Source organism: Protopterus annectens, chromosome 6.part1 (assembly GCF_019279795.1).
Source record: "Protopterus annectens isolate FY-2018-M chromosome 6.part1, PAN1.0, whole genome shotgun sequence".
Lineage (NCBI taxonomy): Eukaryota > Metazoa > Chordata > Ceratodontiformes > Protopteridae > Protopterus > Protopterus annectens.
Genome location: NC_056738.1, coordinates 497,198,946 through 497,211,686, shown reverse-complemented (window position 1 = coordinate 497,211,686; position 12,741 = coordinate 497,198,946). Strand labels below are relative to the sequence as shown.

Sequence of the window (12,741 nt, the reverse complement as noted above, 5' to 3'; positions counted from 1 at the left end):
GCAGAAATAGGCGCCCAAGAGGCAGAGGCCAATCCAGAGGTGCCTACAGGGGACGTCAGTGGCAGCCTAACAACCAGAGAAGTACTGCCACAGATCCAGTTACTACCACTTCCACAGGACAGACACAATGACTTGACTCTGATACCGCCTACCAGGGAACAACTGGAAGCACCCTTAGGCGGAAAGCTAGCCTTATTTTCCGTAAACTGGCATTACATTACAGGAGACAAATGGATTTTACAGACAATAGACAAAGGCTACAGGTTTCACTTCCACACTCTACCAAAAAAGAGAGGAATGCCAAACCTACCACCAAACCAAAAAACAAACGCTCTAGGACAAATCAACCACTTACTAAGGATGAGAGCTATAGAAAAGGTACAGTCTATGGAACAAGGACAAGGATTTTACTCCAGACTTTTCCTGGTACCAAGGAAAGAAAACCAATGGAGACCTATTCTCGACCTGTCCGCTCTGAACACATATCTCATTGTTCCAAAATTCAAAATGCTGACCCTACACCAACTTCTTCCCATGCTGGGCAAGGAGTTTTGGCTGGTGACTCTAGATCTCAAGGAGGCATACCTGCACGTCCCTATACGACCAGATTGCAGAAGATACCTCAGATTTCTTGCAGGATCATAGCATTATCAATTCTCAGCATTGCCCTTTGGCTTATCTACTGCGCCCAGAGTATTCACGAAATGCCTGGCATCAGTAATTGCTCATTGCAGGCTTCAGGGAATTCAGATTTATCCATACCTGGACGACTGCCTAATACAAGCAGACAACAAGACCAAATTAACAAAAGATTTGGAAAAGGTTATACAACTACTGCAAGCCTTGGGATACACAGTCAACATGAAAAAGTCAAGGCTGGTACCATCCCAAAGGATAACATTCTTGGGTGCAGAACTGGACACTTCAAATCAGATGACATTTCTCACAGCAGAAAAGCAAAAGCAACTACCACTCTGTTTCATGGCATTAACAACACAGAGCCAGCTTACAGCAAGGAAAGTTCTGCAAGCCCTGGGTTACATGGCATCCTGTATAATATTGATTCCACATGCCAGACTGCATATGAGGAAGTTGCAATGGTACCTAAGGAATTTATGGTCTCAACACAAGCACAGTCTAGAAGCCCAGATTCCAGTAATTCCATGCCTGAAGCAAGAATTCCTGTGGTGGGCTCAGGCCTGTCAGTTGAACAGAGGACTGCCTTTCCACAAGCCTCACCCAAGCCAGACTATCACCACGGACGCCTCAGACCTCGGTTGGGGGGCACACATGGTGGACAAGTGTATACAAGGCCTATGGACACAAGACCAGCTGAACCTACACATAAATCAAAGAGATGCTGGCAGTGAAACAGGCAATTCAGACATTCAGACAGTTTCTTCAACGGGGTCATTTGCTGATAAGGACGGACAACACCACAGTCATGTGGTATATCAACAAACAAGGAGGCACACACTCATATCCTCTATGCCGGATGGCAATGGACCTGTGGAATGTGGCCCTGAACCTCAACATTCAGCTCCAGGCCATATTTGTGCCAGGAAAAGAAAATATACTAGCAGACACCTTAAGCAGAACTACCACGGATGCCCATGAATGGATGCTGCATCCAGACATCTTCAAATCCATTACAAAGAAATGGGGACTACCAGAAATAGACCTGTTCGCATCCCCACACAACCACCAATTGAGGAAATTCTGCACAAGGACATACCACCCACTTGCTTGGAAGGTGGACTCCTCTCCTTCAGTTGGGAAAACCTGACAGCATATGCATTCCCACCTCTTCCTTTGATGCACAAAGTGCTACTGAAGATCAAAGAAGATCACCCAAAGATCATCCTGATAGCTCCAGACTGGCCAAGGCAGCATTGGTACCCGCTACTGAGGAGTATGTCTCGGACACACGCATGGCCTCTACCTCTAGTTCCTTTACTGCTAACACAGAACAACTTCAAGATCCTACATCCAAACTTGAAAACACTGCAGCTAGCTGCTTGGGATATTACATAAAACAAAATAACCCAGATTTATCTCAGAGGGTTAAAGACATTATCCTGGAGGCTCGCAGACCCTCCACAAGGAAGACTTATTCAGCCAAATGGAAAAGATACCTCATTTGGAGTGCTGCAAAAGGAGAAAATGTATCATTAGCAAACATAGCTAACATCCTGGAATATTTAGCTGAACTTTTCCACAATGGCCTGTCTTACTCCTCCATTAAGATTCATGCATCAGCAATTTCAGCAGAATACAACATGGATCCTCCAGTCTTCTCTCATCCTCTACTCAGGCAGTTTCTGAGAGGAATTAAAAATGTAAAGCCTCCAAGGAAGCCACCTTTGCCTACATGGGACCTTAACTTTGTGCTGGAAAAGTTAACACTTCCCCCTTTCGAACCAGCAGCATCAGCAGAATTACAGTTCTTATCTTGGAAAACTGCTTTCCTGCTTGCAATCACTTCAGCAAGAAGGGTTTCTGAATTACAGGCATTAATGGCAGTACAGCCCTTCCTTATCTTCCATCAGGATAGAGTGTCCTTGAGAACTAACCTTACTTTTATGGCAAAAGTGGCCTCCAGGGTGTCATTGAACCAAGCAATCCACCTACCAACATTCTTCCCCAACCCACAGAACAGGGGGGAAAAACTACTACATACCTTGGATGTGCACAGGCAATTGCGCTACTATCTGGACAGAACCAAGAACAATAGAAAAACTGACCAGCTTCTGGTAGCATATGCAACAGGAATGGAAGGAAAAGCAATTTCAAAACAGACCATCTCAAAATGGATAGGAAATTGCATTAGACTTTGTTTCTCTTTTCATGGAAAGACAACTCCAAAAGACATCAGACCTCACTCCACAAGGGCTACAGCCACTACTACAGCTTTCTTACGAGGAGTGGCTACCAAAGACATTTTAGAAGCTGCTACTTGGAGCTCCGTGCATACATTTGCCAAGCATTATAATCTACCTTTTATACTCCAGATCCCGAGCAGGTTTTGCAACTGCTGTTTTGCAAGGGATCTTAACTACACCATAATCATCTTAGTGCCTCCTCCCCCAGTTTGGCTATGGTAATCTACCCATTTGTTAGGACTGCAGATGCATCCTTGGGGACATAGTACAGTTTGTACCTACCCTAAATGTAGATGTCCGAGAGGTATGCATCTGCAGTCAGGATTACCCACCCTCCTTCCCCTCTGTGGTACTCCTAGGGTATTTGCCCATCTTGTAGCTAGCTGGGGGAATCTATTATGGTGTATTTGTTTGTATATATGTATATACATGTTTATTTTTGTTTGTTCTCTACTGTTTGGAATCATTTACATTTATCCAAATTTAGCCTTCCTAGAGGGCACCTGGCATCTGGGGCAAGAAACACTGAGGAAAATGGCGTCGGCTGATGCCTTTATACCCAATTCACAGCAGCTATGACGTCGGGTGAAGTGCGACATCAGCCGAGGCCAGACCCAAATTTTGGAATCCGGCCGACCGAAGGGCTGCCTGAGGCAGGACAACCCATTTGTTAGGACTGCAGATGCATACCTCTTGGACATCTACATTTATGGTAGGTACAAAACTGTACTTTCTGGGAAGAACACGGAGGTTAATGGACTTAATTCTCTGTGATCACTAAATTGAGAGCTTTTAATAGATTCTCCTTTATGACTGTGGCATTCTACAGGAGGGTGTAACACAAACAAATGACCTAATTTAATGCTACATTAAAACTCGATGCAAAGGAATGCATTATAGTGCCCTTTGGGAAATTGACACCTAACCTAATTACTCTGTCTATAAAAACAGTCTTTAGAGCTGACATGGTAGTTTGGTATCAGGAACATGCGTAGACAGTCACCTGGCCTTCAACCAATATGTAGCCAAGATATTAAGAATTATTCTGTTACCTAACTTATAGGCAGGGCATGGCATCCAGTTTAAAGGCAGATGTATCGCTCTCTCTTCATTCCTTATCAGATCCATCATGGAGTACAGTGCCCCCTTTGGCATGTAACTAACCGGGCATTTGCAACAGTTGGGAACATCTGCAAATGTTTCCTACCAGGAGAGTCCAGGCACAGGTTGCATTAAGGCCCACTGTACTGCCTGTGCTACAGGCTACTGAGTGGCAGGCTGTGCCTGCCGTATAAGGCATCCTCCAATTCAGCTGTAGACCTGTTGCACACCCGTAAAACAGCACCAGAAAGACTAGATCCAATGACCTGATTTTTTTTTTTTTTTTTTCCTGCGACATAAATAGTATATGCTCAAGCGAATGATGTGATCCCCACACTGTGGAATTACTTCCCCATTCATGTGAAGCGGAGTTTATCCCTGACCCTGTTTAAGTAAAACCTTAGTCATTGTATGGGAAATCGCAAATTCACCCCTGGCTGTCAGTAAGCAGGTTAATCCCAAACTAACATGCGCACCGATATAACCCTTAATTACCCCAGTACTATGGTAGCATGCATGCACATTTTGAACTTTTTTTCTGGTTTCTTTTATATAAAATTTTGCATGTTGCCTGTTTTCTCTCAGTAACATGTACAGTAATGGTGTATAAAAACCTTCACTTTAAACAAAATCTCTGTAAACTAGACTTTGTCCACCCCCCCCCCCTTTTCTAGTTAGGGTTATCCCCTTTATATTCCACAGAGCCATTAACCCAAAGGGGTCTGTGGTGGAGGAATTATGTTGTGGGTTCACAAACTATATAAACAGCTTGTCCTAGAGCTGTCATTGCTCTTGTCCTATTAATTCCCAGAGTATATATTATTGTACTGAAAAAATGTTCATAGTAGCCATTCGCAGTTAAATCCGTCATTGATAAATCAGAAAGATGCTTTTTTTTTTTTTTTTGAGCTTCCCAACACTGAAAATCTGCTGGGTTATCTTTGGCTTTTTTGTGGCTTTTACTGCATGTCCCTGACTCTTAATAATCGTGGTGTTTAGCAATTTAAATGCTAATGCAGTTCATTTGCCTGCATTAATTCCCCTCCCTATGATTAGGCTCCGTTTTAATGCCTCTGTTTTAGTGGGCTACTTGAGTTCAGTATTGCTAAAGTTCTTGAGATTCTTAATCCTTTTAGTATTTGTATATAATTTTGTTCTGGATTAACAAATTCAAAACTAATTGTAATCTAATAGGGTTCCCCTAATTAATCTTGCTTTGGCGTTGAGTAATATTACTGCAGTTTGCTTTTGCAATTTTATTCTGCTCTGCTGTTGGTCCTTTTCAGGGAGCTTGATGTCCTTTAGTCTTTCTGGGTCCTTCAGACTTTGTGGCACTCCATTTTACAAAGCAGTAATTTTATGGGTCTTGATCTTATTATGGAAATTCTATTTGTATTAATTGTGTTCAAGCGTTGGCATTATGGGGGTCCTGGAACTTTAAAGCTGGCTCTGATTGGCGGGAGTTCTGATCAGCAAGCATTGACTTACAGAAAGCCATAACCATATTCTCAGTGGCATTGCCCATAAAACTAGATTATATTTTAATTTCAAGGTTTTCCATTATTTGTATTGTTTACTGCACACCTCGAGTACAAGTAATGACTTGTTGATTTAATACACGATAAATGTGTCCGTGAAAGGACTGCTCTAATTGCTTGTAAAACTGAGTTGGCTGTTTTTGACAGCTCATAAGGGTCCTTTCAGAGCACTCCCAAGTTGCAGTATGCATAGGTATAACACAAGTGAGCTTTACGAGGTTAATGTCAACTCTGGAGTCAAGGTAGACTTTGACAGCTGTGTTAAAGGGGGTGCATCTAGTTGTTCCTTCCCCGGATTACTTTGGTAACTGCTTGGGATTCTGCCTGTATTTCCCAGTTTTCTGCCCAACAGATTTTTCCTGAAATAAGATGCTAGTTTTGGAGACTACATCAGTGGTAGAAAGGGGTGAATTTACTTGGCCAGCGGCAGTATACAACCAGAATGACCTTGATTTAAATTTGAAAATTTTTGTAACTGGCAATCTGTTTTGAATTTCTCTATGCTACACTCCTTTATTATGTTTAGCCTAAGGTTTTATGTGCATAAGACTTGAAGATGGTACTTATTTTTAATGGAGGACTTGTAATACTTTTTCTGTCAAGTAATGGACATCTATACAAGATCTGTGGTGGCTATTACTGAATTTAAGTATAGTTGACTCTGGCAAGATTCTCCTGTGTGAAATGAAGTAAGCCTACATATTTCTCTGCCCCCAATTGATTTGTTTACCTTTTTGGCAGGTACTTTGTGGCTGAAACTGAAATGTGGGCCACATTTCGTTCTCTCTAGGTTGATGTGACCTATGAATGCTACTGTTGGCTTATACTTGTGTTGTCTGCTAATCTTCAAAGGTTTGGCTGATTTTTGTTAGCAAATGTAATGCTAAACTTTTACTGTACTATTACAAATGCACGTGTTGGGCAAGTACTACATTGGAGTGTTGCCTAGTTTTTTTCGTGCTAACGAGGTAAAAATGGATGATACAGATGCACAGTTGTATCAAAGAATGTCCTGTATAATGAAAAGTAAAGCATATTTTTCTGTGTTGTAGAAGTTTAGTATCATTGTTCACTGTATTGTCTTTCACATTTAACATGTGATCTGTTAGTTGCTTTTGTTTTTTTTTTCCTTTATCTTAAATATTTTCTTAATTTTAGTTGTTTCTGAAACTGAATTAAATTAATGCACCATTTCTGAGATGCTAATGTATTAGAGTATTTAGTTGATCACTGTCGAAACGTATTGAGAGAACCCTATCTGCTTTTGTTTTAGAGGTTAACTAGTGCCAGTGTCTCTGTTAAACAGGCAAATCCTGACCCCAACTGTTGTCTGGGCGTATTTGGATTGAGTCTCTACACTACAGAAAGAGACCTACGAGAAGTATTTTCAAAGTATGGTCCACTTGCAGATGTTTGTATTGTGTATGACCAACAATCACGACGCTCCAGAGGATTTGCATTTGTTTACTTTGAGAATGTGGACGATGCCAAAGAGGTAGGTTTAGGAATGGCACAGTACAAATGGAATTTTTTTTGTGATGGTTTGACAGACATTAAAGATTTTGTCTATTTTTACACCACCAAATTGAATGTTGCAAAATAAAGTAACATTTTTTGCCAAAGAGCTTTAAGTGTGAAGATGACTCTCTTGTGTGGATTGCTTGCTGTGCTTTATTTAAAAAAGTTTTCAATTTCATGCATAGTTTAGTACTCTTGTGTATTGAGTCCTCACTGTATGTGTATAAAGAGCATCTGAGTAAAAATGCAGCTTGTCAAAGCTTAACTCTTGATAATGAGTTGTGACCCATTTCCCTTCTGTAATGGAGCTGAACTTGTGTTCCTGAAATCTGCGCATAACTTTGTTGTGTTGCATAACTTTGTTGTGTTGCATAAATTATTTGTATACAAGTATGCTCCTTGCTTAGAGTTGTAACGGTGACTGTAGTGGTTGAGGAATAAAACAGGGTGGTGTCAGCGAATCAAGCCTGCACTGTTAGAATCTTTACTCTAATGACCTTTGACTGCATTTTGGATGCTAGTTTTCTTTAATCTCTTGATTTGATGTCTGCTTTTTTTTTCCTTATTTGAAGAGTTAGCAGTTATCTTCGGTAAGATTCTTTCTTCCCTTACCCCTTAAGTAGTTAGGGTTGGCCTGGTAGTGCGTGCGTTAGGTAGTGTAGGTTGTCACCGTTCGCCTTACAGACCTTTTTTTTCCCCCATTTGTCAGGTTGCTCTATGTATTTTGGTACCATGATAAGGTTTTTGTATGGACAAGGGTTTCAAAAAGTGTCTCCTGCAGGAACAAGTTGCCCTCCCAGGATGCGCACCTAAAATGCATTTGTGTTTGGGTTCTGGTACATCTTGATTCTGGGTGCTCCACGTGTTTGAGAACTTTGATTGTTGTGCCCTTAGTGAGGTGTAGTGCCAAGCTTGTTTTGAAAGGGTTTCTAACCTGTGGTTCCTCTGCTGCTTTCCATTGTGGCTTCTCCGCCTGCTACCAAGACTTGGTCTGTAAAGCCTTGGCTGCAAGACTCCAAACCGGTCAAAGGGGAGCATAAACTGTTTTCACCCTCCACCTGTGGACTTTCTCTCTTGGGTTCGCTGGATCCGAAGTTCCCTGACTTTCAGCTTCCCTGGCACTGATGATGGCTTCTCTGTTTCAGAGCCGATTGCCTTTGGAACCCAAACCAGGCAAGATTGCTTCTTTTGCTCCAAGCATTCAAAGCCCCTTTGTGGTCAAAGGGGCTCCTTCAGGTAGGATGGCTTCTCCTGTTTTCTCCCAGCCCTCTTCAGTTGCCGGAGTCTTCCCCATTTGTGCTGTGGTTCAAGATCTCTCTGGATGGATCTGGTATGTGGGATCATTTTCTCATAGATCCTCTGTAGTTTCTTCCATCCAGTTATCAAGGTCAGTGGGCAGCATCAAAACTACTGATCTGAAGCAGCTGGTGATGGCCTTTTTTCGGATACAGATGCAATTAAGCCTTATCCCTTTGGGTCCAGGTCTGGTACTGGGACCCTTTGCTCCATCCTTCTGGCTTCCTCCCACAGCCCATTTGGATCAAAGGTCTTTGGAGGTGGCAGAGTTTCCACCCTCCAGATGAGATTTGATGCCTTGGCCTTCTTTGGCTACATCCTGTTCTTGGTAGTCTCAAACCTTGCTGTTTGGGGCTGCTGGCCCTTGAAGCCATGGTGTCAAAGCTGGGTTTTCTGGGTTTGGTTCGACTGTTCCTGCTTTGGAATTGTCACTTCAGCTTTGCTCGGATCTCAACTTCAGGGCTGTCTCTGGTATCCTCTGGTTCTGGGACCTTTGGATCTGAGAGACCTGCCTCCTCCTTGGCCTTTGACATTGAGAGGATGCTCTGCTGTTGAAGGAATGGTCAGATTTCCAGTGCCACCCCTTCCCAGTTTTCATCTGTTCCTCTGGCTCAGTAATCAGTCTGCTTCAGGACCGCCTACATCACCTAGCCCTCCAGTCTGCCCCCATGGTAAGGTTTTCTGACTCTTTTCCCCCCTTCCTCTCCAGACTTGTCAGAAAGGAGGGTTTCCAGCAATAGAGGGAGTACAAGAGGAAGCACTTATCCTTGGTGACAGACTCCTGTGGGGAATCTAACCTCTGAGTGGGTTCCCCTAAGTCCCCATGCAGTGGCTCCTGTTATGGCATTTTGGAGCTGCTTTGCCAATCAGGAGGCTGAACCACTGAAGCCCCCTCTCTGGAGGAGTCCATATTTCTGGAGGCCTTTGTTGTAGGCCCATTCACTCCTTGGCCGGCTTCCCCCTCGAGATGCCCTTTATAGACCTAGTATTCAAGAGTGTGGATCAAGAGTGTGGAAAGAGCCCGACAGTGGAACCCACTCCTAGAAAGCTGGATAAAGTTCTCTCCCCTCCTAGAGACTGGCCTCACTGGAGTAAGACCCTGTTGATGCCATTGTGGTGGCAGCAGCCACCAAGGAGGAGATTCTAAGGAGAGCTCCTCTGTTCACCCCTGATCAGTGTCTCTGGATAGATTAGGAAGTGTGCTTGTACCTCATCCATATTTGCATAGAGAGCACTTGTGCTACTTTCCTTTTTGACAAGGCTTCAACTAGGTCTGGTGTCAAGTACCTTCAAGACTCCACAGTCACTGAAGACTGTGTCCACCTTAGTTTCCATCACCAATGTTTTCAGTGAGGTTCATCTGCAGTGTGGTTGGAGCATCTTGAACAGCAGGATTTGTGATTGCATTGCAAATTCTTGCCTGAATGTAGTTTGTGTAACTTTGCAGACTGTGTGTCAGTGCCTCTTTTGATGGGTCTTTTGTTTACACCCAAAGTTTAGGACATCTGACCAGAAAGGAACAAGACTGGTAAACTATGTCCGATGTCGTAGTGTGCTTTTCTACCCCCAGCAGACCTTTTCTAGGAGTACAGAAAGAGGGGGGGGGGGGTAAGTGTATCCTTTTCAGAACATCACAGATGTTATGTAGTCCTATCTCACTTACATTCTTCACCTGTGGGGTTCGGAGCCGAATGTCTGTTCCGACTCGGCCTATTTACTAGCTTGAAAGTCTTTGATTGGCTGGGCTAAGATGGTACCCCACAATACACTGCTCCACATCCCCAGATCTCGTTTGCCACTTGTAGAGCTCAGACATGGTCTCGACTTGGCTGTGGCTAAGTATTGCTAAAAAAATCTTTCTTGTGAAAATCTTTGGCTAATTGTTCTTATACAAATAGTTGTTCATAGTGTTGTTTCGGAGCCACCTTGTAAAATTACCATTGTCGAGTCTGCTTCCTCGGCTCCACCGGCATCGGGGCCGCAGGAGGTAGCTGTGTCGGCTGAGTCTGCGTCCGCTCCGATCGTTTTGGAGCCAATTTGGAGCCGGTCGCCAAGTTTGAGGCAGGGTTCTCCAGATAGGAGGTCTAGGTCTCCATCCATCTCCTCCAAATCCTCCAGGCTTTCTGATTTGGATGTAGATAGAGTGGTGCAGAGGCTGTTACAGTCGCCGGTGTTGGCCAAACTTTTCTCTGCTCCGGAGCCAGCTCTGTTAGTTCTGCTATTCCTCCTCCGAGCGCATCCTTGTCAGAGCTGGTGAGCTCTGCTCCGAGGGACGTCCATGCACCGGCTCCTATCCCCCAGCGGGGTTTCAGTGCCCGCATCGGCTCTGACCTTGTCTGTTCCGTCCACAGGGTTCGAGACTTTGGTCTCCTCGGTCAGGCCCGAGGGGGATGCCTTGGAACACCCTTCGGTTCCGAGCCTCCCTCTTGGTGCCTCTGCTGTGGGGACACCAGTCCCGGTCATGGCCTTGGAAGGTGGTCGGTCCTCTGATTCGGGGGGTCCCGCCTTCGAGGCTATGCGGAGCACGCTGGCTAGGTGAGCTACTTCTCTCGGATCGGTTCTTCCATCCCCCCAACACCGGCGAGAGCTTCTGACACCCACCTATCCTTGGATAGCAGAGCACCAGAGCCTAAGGATACCCCCACGAGTGGTCCCCTTCTTTCTGAGGGACCCGCAGAGCCTGTGCCTGAGGAACCCCCAGAAAGAAATCATGCAAGAGGAAGCACATAGACTCCCAGGACGAGTCCCTCACTTCCGATACTGACCTCGAAGAATCGGAGGGGTCCCGTAAGTCTTCCTCTGAGGATGTTTCGTTCTCCGATATCCTGGAGGTCTTGAAACAAAGAGGAGACTGGCCCTCCTAAACCCCCTCCGAGGAGGAGTCTGTATTCCTTAAGACCTTTGGCGCTCAGCCCTCTGCCTCCTGGGTGTCTCCACCCTTCGAGCTCCTGGACCTTATTTGTCGGAGGGTGTAGGAGACTCCTGACTCCGTGGAGCCTGTTCCTCGACGCCTCATCAAATTTTTGTCTGCTCCCCAAGGGAAAGAATTTTTAACACAGGGAGTCCCGGTAGATGCTATGGTGGTGGTGGCTGCCACAAAGAAGTAAGTTGCTGAGTCTTTCTCTTCGTTCCATCCTCCTAACAAGGAGTCTAGGACTATGGATCGGTATGGGAAGCGTACCCTGTCTTCAGCGACCTTTACCTTGCGGTCACTGAATTTTGTCTCATTTCACACGGATCCAGAGAGATCTCCTTAAGGAGTTAGGAGATACTGTAATGGGTAATGTGCTTTAGGCGGTGGCTCAGACTGTCAGCGCTCAGCTCTCTACCCTCTACTCCATCGCTAACTCGTCCATGCGACTGATTTCGTACGTGGCCGAGGGAGCTAGTAGGGTGGCTAGCTCAGGAGTGGCCCTCTGGAGGCAAGCCTGGCTACGCCTGTGTCACTTTGCGGAGGCCTTTAAGTCTTCCTTCACTGATGCCCACTTTGATGGTTCCTCTTTGTTCGGGACCAAGGTGAAAGACAACCCACACCAGGTGCGAGCAAGAGGGAAAGACCTTGTCTGCCGTTGGAGTCTCTTTTTCCCTCCTGTCGAGACCTTATCCCAAGGCTCAGCGAGGGGGAAAAATATGGTTTAAAAAAATCACAAAGGTCCTTTCCTACCGCACAGGGTGAGACCCCCCCCCAAGGCAGGGGAGGGGGGTCGTATTCAGGGAGACATCGCCCCAGAGGCAGAGGGGGCCCCCGCAATTCTGGGGACCGCGATTCTTTTCGTGGTTTCCCATACTTTCATTCCTGAGGGTGTGCCCGGCTGTGCTTCTCCAGAGCCAGTTGGGGGTCGAATTTCCCAGTATCCGGAAGCCTGGGTCAACATCACCCAGGACAGATGGGTATTGGGGATAATCGCCGGAGGTTACACCATCCCATTTCACTCCACACCCCCTCCCGTCAAACGGATCCCAGACGTTCCACCCAGTCAAAGGGGTCATGCAGCAACCGAGATTTCTCAGCTGCTTGAAAAGAGTCATCCAACCAGTCCCCTAGACCAGATCGGATTAGGGACTTAATAGAGTTTTTTTTTTTTGGTGCCGAAAAGAACTGGGGACCTGAGACCCATTTTGGATCTCTGCCAACTCCATTACGTACACAAGTCCAAATTCCGGATGGTCATGCTACAATAGATTCTCCCGTTGTTGGGAAAAGAGGTATGGATATGCTCCATTGACCTGAAGGATGCTTATTACCACGTCAAAGTGGACAGAGCATCCAGATGTCATCAACGCTTCCGGGTGGGAGCCAGGCATTTCCAGTTTCGAGCCCTGCCCTTTGGTCTCACCACAGCCCCCAGGGTGTTTACAAAATGCATGGCAGTGGTGACTGCTCACTTGAGACATCAAGGATTCCA

General features: G+C 45.3%; 1 protein-coding gene across 3 annotated transcripts in view; it reads left to right on the top strand.

Annotated features, from left to right (window-relative positions):
- Positions 1–12,741, top strand: part of TRA2B (transformer 2 beta homolog) — a 668,812-nt gene that overhangs the window by 162,467 nt on the left and 493,604 nt on the right. For 2 of the 3 annotated variants that reach the window (XM_044075947.1, XM_044075945.1), the window contains exon 4: positions 6,795–7,016. In XM_044075947.1, the coding sequence (XP_043931882.1) occupies positions 6,795–7,016 (222 nt within the window). The remainder of the gene's footprint in view (positions 1–6,794; positions 7,017–12,741) is intronic. The other variant, XM_044075946.1, reaches the window with a different exon arrangement.